The 14,253-nt window shown below is 52.5% G+C and overlaps 1 protein-coding gene across 2 annotated transcripts in view; it reads left to right on the top strand.

The window, feature by feature from the left end:
- The first annotated feature begins 416 nt into the window (after positions 1 to 416).
- KCNK5 (potassium two pore domain channel subfamily K member 5) overlaps positions 417 to 14,253 on the top strand; it is a 37,568-nt gene continuing 23,731 nt past the window's right edge. The window contains exon 1 of one of the 2 annotated variants that reach the window (XM_019751553.2): positions 417 to 952. In XM_019751553.2, coding sequence (XP_019607112.2) covers positions 767 to 952 — 186 coding nt within the window. In that variant the 5' untranslated portion in view covers positions 417 to 766. Of the gene's footprint in view, positions 953 to 2,077; positions 2,266 to 14,253 lie in introns of those variants that run through there. The other variant, XM_074332876.1, reaches the window with a different exon arrangement.

The following is a 14,253-nucleotide window of genomic DNA, read 5'->3' on the forward strand; positions in this document are numbered from 1 at the left end:
AGCTTCTCCAGTCCCTTTCTAATGCCTTTTCCCCAGGCTTACAGTAAGATGTGTGAGACAGAGACTGAGAATCAAGGTTTCTTGGTAGAAACATCAGTAAATGAAAACTATATTACTACAATGAAAATAACAATAGTAATAACTTTCTGACCCCAGTTATTAAGTAACACTCATTTTATTTAATACACCAGTACTAATAGCAAATGCGAATCCCAGAGACCCCAACCCCTCAGGCTTCGGCCCCAGGGGCCCAAGGAGCACCGGGGCGCACCTCGGGGTGACTCCTGCCCGCCCAGGAGCCGGCGTGGGGGTGGGGCTGGCGAGGGGCGGGGCCTTACCGGGCCCCACCCCCGCGGGGGCCTGGCACAGGAGGGCGGGCGGCGCGCGCCGGGCGCTAGTTAAAGAGGCGCGCGGAGGCGGGCGCCGCACATACTGCAGTGGCGCGCGGAGAGCGCCCCACGTGTCTCACCAGAGGCGGCCCTGAGTTCCCCCAGCTCCCTCTGCTTTCGCGATCCAGGGCGCCCCCTTGGACTCCTTGTTGTGCGCCCACGCCCAGCCCGCGTGAGCAGGGTCCCGCACAGTTCCCCGCGTTCAGTGGGCCAACTTGGAGGAGCAACTTTGTCGGGGGAGCTGCGCCAGGGACACGGGGCACTGCGCATGCGGAGCTCCAAATTCAAACAGCTGTTCCCAGAGGCTGGAGGGCGGGTAGACCCGGAGCCACTGGGGCTTGGGAACGCTTTCTCCAGGAGGCGGTCTCTCGGGAGCCATGGTGGACCGGGGCCCTCTGCTCACCTCGGCCATCATCTTCTACCTGGCCATCGGGGCGGCGATCTTCGAGGTGCTGGAGGAGCCGCACTGGAAAGAGGCTAAGAAAAACTACTATACACAGAAACTGCATCTACTCAAGGAGTTCCCATGCTTGGGCCAGGAGGGCCTGGACAAGATCCTGCAGGTGAGCCGCCGCTTTGCCCCTACAGACGCACCTGAAGCTGGCTGGTGCTTTAGGAGTGCTGAAGGGACGCCCCTCGCAGCTTTGGATGACCGTCAGTCTCTGTGGGTGGTCCTGGGGGTGACTGGACAGGATGTCTCATCATGGATCTGGCTTCTGGGATTTGTCGTTCACCCGTGGACACAGGAGTCACCCACGTGCGGAGACTCTTTGGAACCCAGTTTGTTCAGAGAAAACTTAGGGTTGACCCCCAGGTGAACCGGGCGCGTGGTGGCTCGGTGGGAGTGTGCGGGTACCTTTCTCCTTGGAGGGAGGCTGTGGGGCGGATAAAGGCGTTTGTCTTTCGTTGGGACGTTCTCGGAATTAGGGAGCCGAGCCCGGTGTCACCCTCTCGCATCGCCACCTCCCAGCTCCGGGGCCAGTGCCGCGCCTTCCCGGCTTTTCTCCGGGAACGTGAGAGCCCGGCGTAGTTGCGGGAGGGTCCTGCCTGAGCAAAGACCCTCCAGCCCCCGCAGGTCTCGGGCCAGGAGGCTCTGTGGTGCCTGAGCCGCTGGGATGGGGGCTGGGGGCTGGGATGCTGAGAACACGACCCAGGCTTCCGAGAAGCCTTATCTCGCCTATTCGGGAAGGCTAACTCCAAGGCCTTGGAGTTAAACTTCGTGCAAGTAGTACGTAGGTTGAACAAAAGAACAAACCCCGGGAGTTCCTTTGGGGGGCGGGGGTGGGGGGAAGAGATGTTTTGCAGAATGGGAGGTAGTGGGGAGAGTTTCTCATCCGTGTTGGCATTGGGAGTTTCTTGTTCACATGCCCAATGGATGGCATCGACTGCCCGCGGATAAACTGTGGGGCTGACCTTTGGCCAGTTTGGGGACCGAGGCCCTCTACCCCAGTTTCTCTAAGGCTCTTAGCCTTAACCATCCACTCTTCTTGGCCTGCACTAATGGTATCCCTCCAGTGGAATGACCAGGACCTGAGTAAGAGTCAGTGAAGGCTCTAGATTGGGAGGTGGAGAAGGAGTGGGTGATCTAAGATGTTACATTTCTCTTGGGGTGAAAGATGCCATAAAGGAGGTTTGATGAGGAAAAACATTTAATCTACAGCAGTCCCCAGTACTTTATGGCTGTCTAGTTGTGTCGTTTTTTCCTGGCCTCAGTTTCCCCATATGTTAAATGGAAATGAACTCGTCTTCATCCATCTTTCCTTCTCTGAAGGTTGAAAGCATTCGAAACACGAAGCCTGTGGTTCTCCATTTTTGTCCCCAGATCGGTAGACATTCACATGGATGAGTATATCGGTGCCTGCCGGCAGCAGGGCAAGTACACTCATCCTCTCAGGGGCCAGTGGAAGGGGGGAGGCTTAGGCCAGTAGGTTGGGTGTTTGATTTTAGCGGGGAGAGTCTCCGGTCCTGTAGCAGTTCCAGGGTGCAGGCTGGCGGGAGGTGAACTTCAGAAGGTGGTTTAGCTCCTAAGAGCAGGAATTCTGGGGTGATACGGGTACCTTTGGCTGGGTGTCTGCCCTGTGTGCATGTGTTGGGGAGGGGTCACTGGTCACTTGATAATTTCCCTTGAGGAAACAATTCTTCTGGACAACGAGCTGTTGTTTAGTTACTTCCAGGGCTTTGTTTAGAGGGGAAGAAGGCAGGCGGGTGTGATAAAGAATCGAGCTGCCTTCGAAGTGTTTCCCTCTTCGCTGCTCCTCCGCCACTGCAGGGGAAGGAAGGAAAGAATTCAAGGCTGAATGTGGGAAAATAAACTTCAAAACACAAGGAGAAAGGAAAAGGAGGGGTTAGGGTAAGGCAGCTGGGTGCAGCTGGTGGTAGTAGCTTTGGAGGTTAGACAGCTTTCCTAAGGTGTTTAAGCAAACAAAATGCCTCTTATTTGGAGGTCGTGTTAACCACCCCCAAAGTGGGCAGGTAACTTTTAGAAAAAGGACTTGGGCGTCAGGCCAGTGATTTGGAGATGATTATGGGTAATCCTGTCCCTGTCCCCAGCCAAAACACTCAAACCATCTCCAACTGGGCGAGTCTCCTCTCTTCACAGGAAAAACCCAAGAAATGAAAACCAGTGGAAGCATTTTGCTAGTGTTACTTTTAGTCTCCAGAAATCTGCCTGGCTCAGCTTTCTGATCTGTGACTTGGGACGCTGCCTCAGGCGTCAGGAAATTGGTTTAAGGAAAAAGGAGAATTCTGAAATCTTCTTTTCCATCTATCTGGTTGTTTGGGCATTTTCCACCTGAGGTTCTGTGTTTTTATTGCGTTCTGAATCACCTTTGTAATTCTAAAAGAGTCCCTTGCTAGGAATTCCTGGGGTGGGGGCAGGCTCCAGAGAAGGGTTGTAGGAAGGGTGTGGGGGTGGTGCAGTCTGGGTTGGGGTTTTTCTCACACTGGAAATTGTATACTTTCAAATGCATGAGAATGGGAGTTTACACACCTTTCTTTAGATCTTTGGAAATGGTCCCTGACTTGTCAGGTGCTTCCTCCCTGTACAGACTGCGGTGGGTGGAGGTTGACTTTCAAATGCTCAGGCCCCACCAGCTTTGGACCACGTGGTCGCCCTCCTTCCTGCCATCAGAACCATCTTGAACCTTTGCTGTGAAGCTTCCTCCACCAGGGGTTGGGTGATACCCTCCCCGTCTCTTCCTAAATTGCAGAGGCTCCCACAAGGGGTGTTAGCATGGACTTGGCCCTTTGGGCATGATGGGTAGTATCTGCATTTTCTGAGAGAGGGCACAGGCTGGTTTTGCCATCTTGCTTGGCCATTTACCCATCAAACCACTTAAGCTTGCCTCTTTCCTCATCTGCTACATGAGGGTCTGGTGAGGGTCAAGTAAAGAAGCATGTGGCAAGATGCGTGAAGATGTAACTTAGGAGAGCGAACCCGTCTCCCTCTGTCGCTTTCCATTATTGAGAGCACACTGACTAAGGCAGGTTGCCAAGTGCTTTACTTGTATGAAATCAGGTACTCCTTCCAGCAACCTTACGTATTCAGATAAGGACACTGAGGCTCAGGGAAGTTCAAGTGGCCTTGGTGACACAGCAGGAGGGCACAGCCTGGGGTGGGAACCAGCTGTCTGCCTCTTGGTACACCCCTGCCCTCCCATTTGGGGAAGTGAAGCTGTTGTTGAATGGTTGGTCTGTAAGTGAGTTTGGTAAATTGGTTCAGCTGGACTCTGGTCTGCTGGGAGATTCTGTTTCCTCAAGAACAGACATCTGCTTGCAGGCTTCTCAGTGTTGTGCCTGGCTGAGCCGGCACCTCCGCCATTACTGAAGTAAGAATAGGCCGCCATACCCCACTCCTCTGGAAACACAAAAACTCAGAGGACTGGAGTAAAGGGAAAGAATGAACTCTTCTCAACCATCACCTCCAGTGTGCACTGATGGTAAACAGGAAGGATTTGAGAGCTCACCATGCCCCAGAGCTTTGAATAAGCACTTTATGTACATTCTTATTTTAATCTGATCTTGGTGACCACCCCCTTTTACAGATGGGGATAATGAGGCTCGAAAAGATGATATAACTTGCCCAGGATCATATCATGTAGAGTCAGGTATCAAGTCAAAGTGCGTTATAGTCCAATGTACCTGGGAATTGGTCAACAGCCATTTATTAAGCACCCACTGTGTGCCAGGCACTGGGCAACATGCTGGGATTGCAAAGATGAATTAAGACAGCCAAGTTCACACTGGCTGCTGGGGAGTAGGATGAATGAATCTATAAGACAGTTCGTGAGGGCCCCACAGCGATATTCAGGAGGGACTCTTAATGAGGGCCCCCAGGTCCAGCCTGAGGGGTCAGGAGAGCCCTCAGGAGGAGATGACCTCAAGCCAAAGTGGAGTCGTGGAATTAGGAGGGAAAAGAAGTGGAGAGAGGGTGGGGTATTGCTTTGTGCTGTGACTCTTGAGGTTCCCAAATCTGGTTGTACGTTAGGCATGACTCCAGTCCCTGCCTTTCACTGGGAACACCCCATCCCTAACTTGAGTTTTCCTGGACTGCTCACCTAGCTGACCAGTTCCCAGAAGCCTCTTGGATCCCACTGGCCTCCTTGCTGCCTAAGCTCCAAACTACAGTGTTGTGTTCAGAGGTTTTCCATGTGTCCCAGACCCCTCTCCTCTTATCTTCCGGACCCCTCCTACTCTATCCATGCTCCAGACTACAGCCGTGAAGCTTATTGCAATTGGGTCGTTCTGACATCCTGTTATTAGCACCAATCCTCCTAACACTTGAAAAATATAACCATGGATTATGTGGTAAAATGGTATCTGACCAAAATGTTCACAATGGGGCACATTCATTGGCTTTTCTGGAGCATTGAGGGTTAACATGAAAACCTCTTTTGTTTCCAGCTTTGTTGGAAATTGTAAAAGTGCACTGGTCCTCTGAACTGCCATTGTAAGTAAAAGGAACACAATAGATCTTTTGATTATCCATGATCATGGAGACCCCCTCCACGTCATTAGTTCTAACTTGAACTCTCTCACCTTCTAGGACTGGAGAAATGGAAAGTGGAGAAGTTGGGTTTTTGAAAGGAAATGGAAGAAAGATACTCCTTCGTAAAGGCTCATTTTCTTATTTATGGTCTTCTCAAAGTCCAGGGCAGCCAAAAAAAAATTCTCAATTGATAAATCTGCCTTAGTTAACCACTGGTTAGAGTTTTAACAGTGAAGTGAAGTTTTATTGAATCGTTTTGAGAGTTTTACTAGAGCCCTTAGCATGATTACAGATGGCAAGGTAATAGAGACTTATTGAGGGTAGAAATTAGCAAGTGTTGAAAGACACTCGTGGGGGTGAGGGGACTCATACAGGAGGGGGTGCAAGGAAGGTGATGACTGTTGCTTCTAAGTATTTTCCTGGGGTTTTGCCATACTTTAATCTGGTGTTTAAAAGAAACACAATCCTCCAGTTTTGAATGCTGTGCTTGGCCAGCTCTGACCTCGGGCCAAGGGCTTTCATCTTGAACTTGGCTGTCTGCTGTCAGATTGGGCTCAGCCTCTGAACTCTGTGTGTGGTGGTGGGGAGAGGACAATGGCAGGGAAGTATAAGACTTTGGGGAGCAGAGGAGCCATACTCCTAATGTGGAACCCCCAAGCGAGTCTTCATGCAAATTGGGATGTCAGATTAGAGTAAGAACTGATTGGTCAGAACTGGGTGATACAGAGAGGCCAGGAAAGGTAGATACTATAGGAAAGCACTTGAACTAGATTTGCCTCCTTCTGATGTTCCTTTCAGGGTGTGGAGAAAGTAGAGGAGACTCTCGTTGGAGATTTCAGTGGGCATCCCCCCCGGATCAGCCCAGCCTTGGCTGCAGCCACTGGGCAGAGAGGTTGGGGTCAGATAACAAAACTCTCTGGGTTTAGCTAAGGAATTTGAACTCACAAAATTTTTGCAATTTTCAAGTCAAGGAGTGAACAGCATTTCAGAAAGTTCCCTCTTCCTTCACAGCTGTATGCAACTTAAAAGAAGTGGAATATTCTACTCTATAAACTAACGGCATTTCTGTGGGCTGAACCCTTCACCCCATGGGTGTTATGATAAGAACGCCTCCTCCCTTTCTTCTTCTGATATGATAGAGTGTGGGTTTTTCCACCAAAGCCTGCAGAGCTCACAGCCCCTCCAAAGAGCCCGCCCCATGCTCCCCCACACCCCAACTTTCAGTTAGGGTACCACTCTCTTCCTTCCATGAGCCCCTTGGGAGGTCTAGGTCTGGGTCCCCCTCCCTGCCAAAGACAACCTCCCCCATTTGATGACCTTCCCAGATTATGCCTTAGTTGCACCTTGATGTAAAAGTGGGGGCAGCGTGCTCTAGTTCTGTATAGCTGCCCGAGGCCTCTGAGCTTTTTGTGAGCAGTGCATCTGGTCCCCAAACCTCAGAGACCTGGGCAAAGTTAGGGGATCCCAGAGGGGTCCCTCCCTGCCAGCTGTCATTTCTCTGTGTGCTGAAGCCTCAGAAACCAGAAAGGGCTTTAGCCCTTGGGAGCTCAGGCTAGCTGGGGAGAGAATTGGGGCCATGGTGGTGAAATGAGGGGAAATATGGTCCTGGTGCCGAGTGATGGTTTGCAGATGGTTGAGGCTGGAGAGACGGCTATGGGTCAGAGGGCTTTGGAGGATTCAGTTCCCATTTGAAATAGGTTTGCCTCTTTCTGATGTCCCCCACATGGGGTCTGGGGGGAGCTGGCTCTGATAAAAACAACTCCTGCCCTCAGGGAGCTCTTGATGTAGGAAAAGAAAGGTAAGGAGCTGTTGTTCTCGGTTGACATTGGGAAGTGTACTGGTAGCTACCAAGTGTGTACCATTGAGTGGTTAATTTCTGCTCTCGAACTTGAGAAGGGGGAATTTGAGGCAGGTGGGAAGGATGAGGGGGAATTTGAGGCAGGCGGGAAGGGTGAACGCTATGAGTCACAGGGTTTGTAGGCATTCTGCTGAACACCTGCTATGTGCCAGGCATCGGGCTGGTTCTTTCCCTGTGTCTCCTTGAACCAGTCCTGTGGGTTAGGTGTTACTGCTCTGCCCATTGTACAGGAAACCAAAAGCCAGGGCATTTGCCCAGGTCAGCATGGCTAGCCAAAGGCTGAGATTCACGCTGTCTTGCTCACTTCAGACCCTTGACCCTGAGGGGAGGTAGGCCAGGAGGTTGGAGTGATGGGACCTGGGGGGGAGGGGGGGCGATGCCAGCTCACAGTTACTGAGCGCTGGCTTAGCCACGGGCTATGTGAACTATGGTGGGAACTATCTCAAGAATCCACAGCAACCCACTGCGGTGGGTACTCTCAGTGGCACTACCTCATGGTGGGAGCAACAGAATGGACCATAGAGGTTCAGTAGTGGAAAGACAGGGATTTCAACCCTGAGCCCACACTCAGAACCATTTCACTCTATATGAGGCCACATTGAAGGTGGAAAAAACAAGGAGCAAAGGCCTACAGGTGGGAAAGTGCAAGGCTTATGGTGTCTTCAGAGCCCTAGGGTACCTGGGACAGCTTTTGGGGTGCCTACTCAGCTGTGTGACTTAAGCAAGTCCGCCTCCTCGTCTGTGAAATGGGATAATAGTACAGTAGCTCCCTGCTGTCTGCAGAATACATGTAAACACACTACACAGAGTGTCTGGCACATGGGACAGGTTACTTGCCGTGTTTCAGCTGCTGTTCCTGTTTCCTGTCTCTGTGGGGGCCCTCCTGTCCCTCACATGCTTCAGGCCCCATACTATACTGAGCCCCTAATCTTGGAGATGGAGACACAGAAGATGAAATGCACCAAATCCCTCTCATTGTCCATTTCCTGCAAATTTCACCCACAACCCTCCCCTCAAGGAGTTAATGTTCACCTCCTGAAACTTTGGATGGTTTACTTCCTTTCCCTTCCAGCAGGGCCCTGCTCCCTGGTCTGGGGGAAAGAGGAAAGGCTTTGTCTACTTAGTCCTGGCTTGTCCCAGGCCTTGGTTAAACGTTTTCCCTTCTGGAGGATTCCTGGGTTCAGATGGCCTGACAGGTGACCTCCCTGGAGAGTGGTCACGTGGGACCTGGGGTCAAAGTTGTGCCCCTGGGGCAGATACCACCCACCTCCCCTCTCAGGGTCCTGGTAGCCAAGTCTCTTTGATTGGCTTTGGAATGTGTATTCCATTTTTCCTCTCTATCTAAACATTTGGGTTTCCTGCCAAATTGCTTAGGCAGGATTATGCACTTCTGGCTGTTGTCATCTCCCATGGCCCACTGTAATCTTGCTGTAGCTGCTTACCTGCACCTCCTAAGGGAGAGGGGCTTGCCCCAAGGCCAGGAGGGAAGCCCCGTTGAGCCCCTCCGTTTGAGTGGACAAGTGCTTGGGACGACCCGGATCTGAACCACTGTGTAGGGAATAGCTGATCGTAACTGGTTCTGATTCTCCCTACAGTTCCGGTTTGTGCTGTGTGACCCTGGTCAGATTTCACCTCTCTGGACTCCACTTCCTTCGAGTAAATTCACTTATTCATTCCAAAGGCTTGGAGTGTCTGTTAGATTAGTCCCAGCTAGGCTCTGGGAGCCCGTGTGGTTGGGGCCGTGGCTCCCACCGTGGCCCTGTGTTCCCAGGCCCAGCCCACGAGACATGCTCAGTAAACGTGTGGGTTTTAGTCAATCACTGGCTGGCTCAGAACGTGTCTGTTGGGCCCAAGTGCCCAGTGTGTGCCTGGCTCTGAGGGGGCCACTGATAGCCGTGGGGACCTTCCGCTGAGAAGTCCAGTCAGGAGAGGCTGAGCCTCTTGCAAGGTTAAGGCAGTTACCTGGGTGAAGTGAGCCGGGTCCAGACTCTGGCCCCAGGTCTCCTAGGCTCCAAATCCTGGAGGATGAGAGGGGGGCGTGCCATTATCAAAATTTACTCCCATCTCCCCCTTTAAGCCACACGAGGTGGGGCCATGTTTCCTAGTGGTTATGGAAAGGCTTTCAAATTGTACACTGAGCACATTGATTGCTTAATTGGAATACCCTTGGGAGTGAAGATAACAGCAGAAAATGCATGTTAAGCTCACTCACCGCAGCTTCCAGCTGTCAGTTAACTTTTACGAACAGTCTGTTATCCTCTCCTACTCGAGGGACTTGACAGAACAAACAGCTCTCCCTCTCTGGGTCTGTTTCTCTCCAGGAATTCCTTTCTCTGCTCGCCCTCCTGCTATCCCTTGTTTCATAAACTTTTCCTAAACTCCTTTCCCCTGGGATTAACAAGGCCAGTCATTGTGAGCGTGTTGAGCAGGTTTTGTCCTCGCAGGCCTAGGTGCTGGAGGCAAGCCGTGGTTTCCGCTTTCAAGGAACTGGAGACAGCAAATACCCAGTACTCTGTTCAGCAGACGTTCACTAAGCACATACTATGTGCCCAGACCTGTTTGGGACCCGTCACCAAGAGCAAGTTCCGCCACCTGCCTTTTGGGCAATATCTTCAGAACAGGACTGCAGAAGCCAAGAAGGCAAGTGACGTGCTGGGGAAGGGAAACAACACCCCCGCTGCCCCTTCCTTGTGGAAGCTTGTTTGATCTTCAGAGCCTTCTGAGGAGGAGCAGGAGGGAGAGGCTGGGCTGTTTGCTGGAGAAGGGCACGTCCCTAGCTGACACTCCTTTGGCATGACTGGAGCCTGCATTGGGCTTTTTCTTCCCATAGCCTACTTCACAAGGCATACCCTCTACAGTTGTCCAAGGATGTGGCCCCAGGGGAAGGAGCAGGAGTATTGCCTACGGGCCGATAACACAGGCTCCCCACCTTACTGCAGGTCTCTGCAGACCCATTCATCCAAGGTGCCTTCCTGTGACCTCCGAGGTCTGGCAGTGAAATGCTGTCCCATTTGCCAGATGGAAAAACAGAGGCCTGGTGAGGAGCTGGGGACAGACTGTTTAACTAAGCTCAGGTTAAACTTGCTCTACTTGTCCAGGTCCAGAGCCTTTCTTCATGGAGCCATTTGTCACCCCTCCTCTAATCCCTTTTCTTTCTTTCTTTTTTTTTTTTTCAAATATTTTATTGGGAAGGGGAACAGGACTTTATTGGGGAACAGTGTGCACTTTCAGGACTTTTTTCCAAGTCAAGTTGTTGTCCTTTCAATCTTAGTTGTGGAGGGCGCAGCTCAGCTCCAGGTCCAGTTGCCGTTACTTTTTAAGTGGCCTTTAAATCAAAATCTTGATGGTGTCTGAGAGAGCAGAGCACTCCCTCACTTACCCTAAGCTGGTCTGCCTGATTTCTTAACCTGCCCCAGCACACCCCTCCCCACCTTGAGCACCAGCTTCTTCATGCACTAGTGAGTTTTTCTGGGATAAGAGGCAAAAGTTGAATTTGTGGGGAACTGTAGACTCAGAAAGGAGGACGTTTTTTGGGGCCATCCAGAGCCTGGGGCCGAAGTGATCTGATGCCTCCCCAGGGAGTTTCCGGTCACAGGACCCTGTTCTCCAAGTGTCTGCGCCCAAGAAGCTGTAGTTGGCTGGTGTTTCTGGAGCCTTGGAGGCTGGCATGGCTGATGGGGGAGGAGGGTCAGGCTCTGGGCACCTCTCCTGGCAGCGAATCATAAAATCTGAGGCAAGAGGGAGCTTGGTGGTTATCTAACTGGACCTCCCTTTACAGCCCTGGAGCCAAAGCCCAGACCTTGGGAGGTTATGTAACTTTTCCAAGGTTACCGTGCTCACCAGGGTCGGGGGAAGTACAATAAAGAAGTAATTAGAGCCAAATAGGGGTAATTAGGAAGGGCTCTTCAAAGCAGTAGCCACAGGAGATAGGTTGAGAAATGATTGCCACACCTAATAGGTCTCCTGGTCACTAACGGTCAGGGATCCTCACAGAGTTAGAGCGGGATCCCCAGTTTAGAAAACCCGGTGTGTCTTCTCCCTCAGACCAAAGGCCAGAAGCCTTCTTGCAGTGGCCCAGGTGACCTGGACTCTGCTACCTGTGTGATGTTGTCTCTCTCTGGCCCTACCCTTGATCCCAGTTAGCCTCGACGCAGACAGGAGACCAGCTCGTGAAACTCCCTTGAGGTCTCTGGGCACTGACACCATAAATGACTTTGGCGGGGAGAAGGGGGTCGCAAAGGGAGGCATGACAAAGTCACACAGCCATAGAAACGGCAGCTGGCACTCAGTGAAGGACAGTCTGCATGGTTCATGCAAGGGCCATCGTCGCATTGCATCGACACCCCAACAATGGTAAGATAGGTGCTGTGGGGAGCCTCATTTTGCAGAGAAGGCAACGGAGGCAGAGCAATTAAATAACTGAGGGCCACACAGCTAGTTACTGGCCTGAGCCCAGGCTTTCTGTGTCCAGAGCGCTGCAGAGTTGCCTCATTTTAGACTCCATGTGTCCGAAATTCATGCAGGTCTTACAGATCTTGCTGGGCCTGCAGCCACTCTTTGGGACTGTTTCCTTGGGCCTCGGTAGCTCCTAGAACCCCAGCCGCGCTCTGCACAAGCCTATTGGCTCCTCACTGAGCACTGCTCTGTTCAGCCGTGTAAGTTCTGACACAGTTATTTCCTGACCACATTGACCATGTGTAGGTGGTTGACTTTCAGTGTGAAAAGTTTTAAAGCAGGAAAGCCTGGGTTATGTAAGTGGTGCCACAGCTCAGAGTTGGGGCTGTCAATTCTGTCCCGACTCCCCACTCTGGTTGTCATCCTTACAGACCTAGCAGGCCCCTCTCTGACCCTTCACTGCAGGATTTGTGGGTCAGGGGACCCAGACACTGAGCCCTTAAGAAAATCGAGCTGGAGGGGGAGAGCACAGTTGTCTTTTAGCTGTGGGGTTCCTACCTGCATTCCACATTACCTGCCACCTCCCTAGAAGCTAAAAACCCCACTTGTGACACGTCCCCCATGCCCCCCATTTGGCTTCCCCAGCAGGGCTCTGGTCTGCACCTTGGGAGGGAATAGCTTGATCCTTGCCCTCATCCAGGGGTGTAAGCACCGCCCAGGTACTGCCTCCATGGCTGGGGACAGATCGGTGATTTTGCAACATGCCCAGGACCCTGGGGCGGGTCCTTTATGGACTGAATGTTTATTTTGGCTTGGGTACCCCTTATGTCTAGTGTAAGGTTCTTGTTCCTCCCATGGCCCGGATGTAGGATGGCACCTGTTCATAGACCTGGAGGAGAAAGAACAGCAGCCCGTGCCTTCCCCATCGCTCCTGTTCAAATAAAACTCTCGCCTCCCGGGTCGTGGAATGCATCCTGACAGTGTTAGCTTTGGAAGGGTGCCCTTCCCTTCTCAGCATCCAGGCCCCCTTTGGAGCAGCGAGTGGTGGAAGGGCTGCCGCTCACAGAGGAATAAGTGCTGAGTGGGCTAAGTGGAGCAAGCTGTTCAGTAGTGGCTTGTCAGCAGTCCCCGGGGAGCAGGAAACCAGAGGGTGTCCTGATTATCAGCTTTGCAACACTCTCCTCTCCCACCCCCCAGACTCTAGCCTCGGCCCTGAGATCTACTCATGAGGGGCCCTATGGGGGACAAGACAGTCGGGTCCTGGACCTGGCTCGGCTGACTTGCTGTGTGACTAGGCCAGGTCACTACCCCTCTCTGAGCCAAGGATTGCTCACTAAGGCCAGTTAGACACTGAGCACCTGCTGTATGCCCAGTGCTATTTCAAGGATTGTGGGAATTATGAGACCTGTTAGACATATCCCTGCCTTGGAGATTGGGGTGGGGCCACGCTATGTATGTGAAGGATTAAGTAGGGTACCGACTTGTAGGGACCTCAGGGGCACCAAGGTGGAAAAGTTGCTATAGGCTGGAGCTGTCAGGGAAGGTACCCCTGGCCCTGTGCCTGAGGGTCGCCTTCCTTTGCACCCTATCATTCTCTGGGTACCCCCCTGCCCCCACTGCACTGGGGGTTTACCTTGTGTGCATTCCTCCCCGCGTCCCACAAAGCCCCCCCACCTGTGCCCCCTGGGACCCCAAACCTAGCACTGTGGAAGGGGGTAATTATTAAGGAGCATCCTGACCCTGAAGCTGTATAGCCCGCCCTGTTCTTGACCTCTCTCCCACCAGCCCCCAAAACCCAGATCTGGAAAAATTCCTGTCCCTAACCCTTGCAGTGGGGGACCTGCCAAGCCAGATTCTGCCTTCACCCTCTAAACACTGTGAGACGGCCCCCCCTCCTGCCTCTTGTGTGTGCAGTGCCCTCTTCGCTGGGGACACTCAGTTCTCTGTTGGGACAGTTCGATCGGGGACCTGGAGAAGTGCGTCAGCATCTCCTTGAGTGTGCATCTGTCTAGACCCAGGTCAGGCTCCCTGGGGGGCCTGGGCAGGGCAGCTTCCATCACCGGCAGCACTTTTGGGTCCTGCTGGCGAAGGCTCCTGTGTCCACCAAGCGTGCTGGGAATTTGGCTCACCCTCTCTTTTTAGAATACCCTGGGGCCGAGAGCTGCGTGGGTTCAAGTCCCCTGTCTCCATCTGCTCCGTGTTGGGGTCGTTATGTGCATGTTATGAATGTTCCCTTCCATGAAGCCAGTTTCCCACCTGTGTACACACTGCTCCCCACCTCTCCCTGCTTATCAATTGACCTGGTGGGCTCTGGCCTGTGCAGTGAGACCCTCAGACAGCCTGCCACAGGCCACGTGGTACACACATTGCCAGGCCCTGGGGGTGGCGGTGGTTTCCTGGGGCCTCAATTTAGTGTTTCTCAAAGTGAATCTGAGGTAGGAGCCAGTCTTCACATTACAGGAAAACAAGTGTGGGTGTGAGGGCAGTGGGGTGTGTGGCTCTGTTACCATCGGCGCATACACAGAAACTCAACGTGAAAACAGAAGGCCGCAGGATTATCGACACGGTTTTCTCTCTCTCTGCCTCCCTCTCCAGTTGTCTGTAATGCGGTTGTATATTGCTTT

Source organism: Rhinolophus sinicus, linkage group LG05 (genome assembly GCF_036562045.2).
Source record: "Rhinolophus sinicus isolate RSC01 linkage group LG05, ASM3656204v1, whole genome shotgun sequence".
NCBI classification, from domain to species: Eukaryota; Metazoa; Chordata; class Mammalia; order Chiroptera; family Rhinolophidae; genus Rhinolophus; species Rhinolophus sinicus.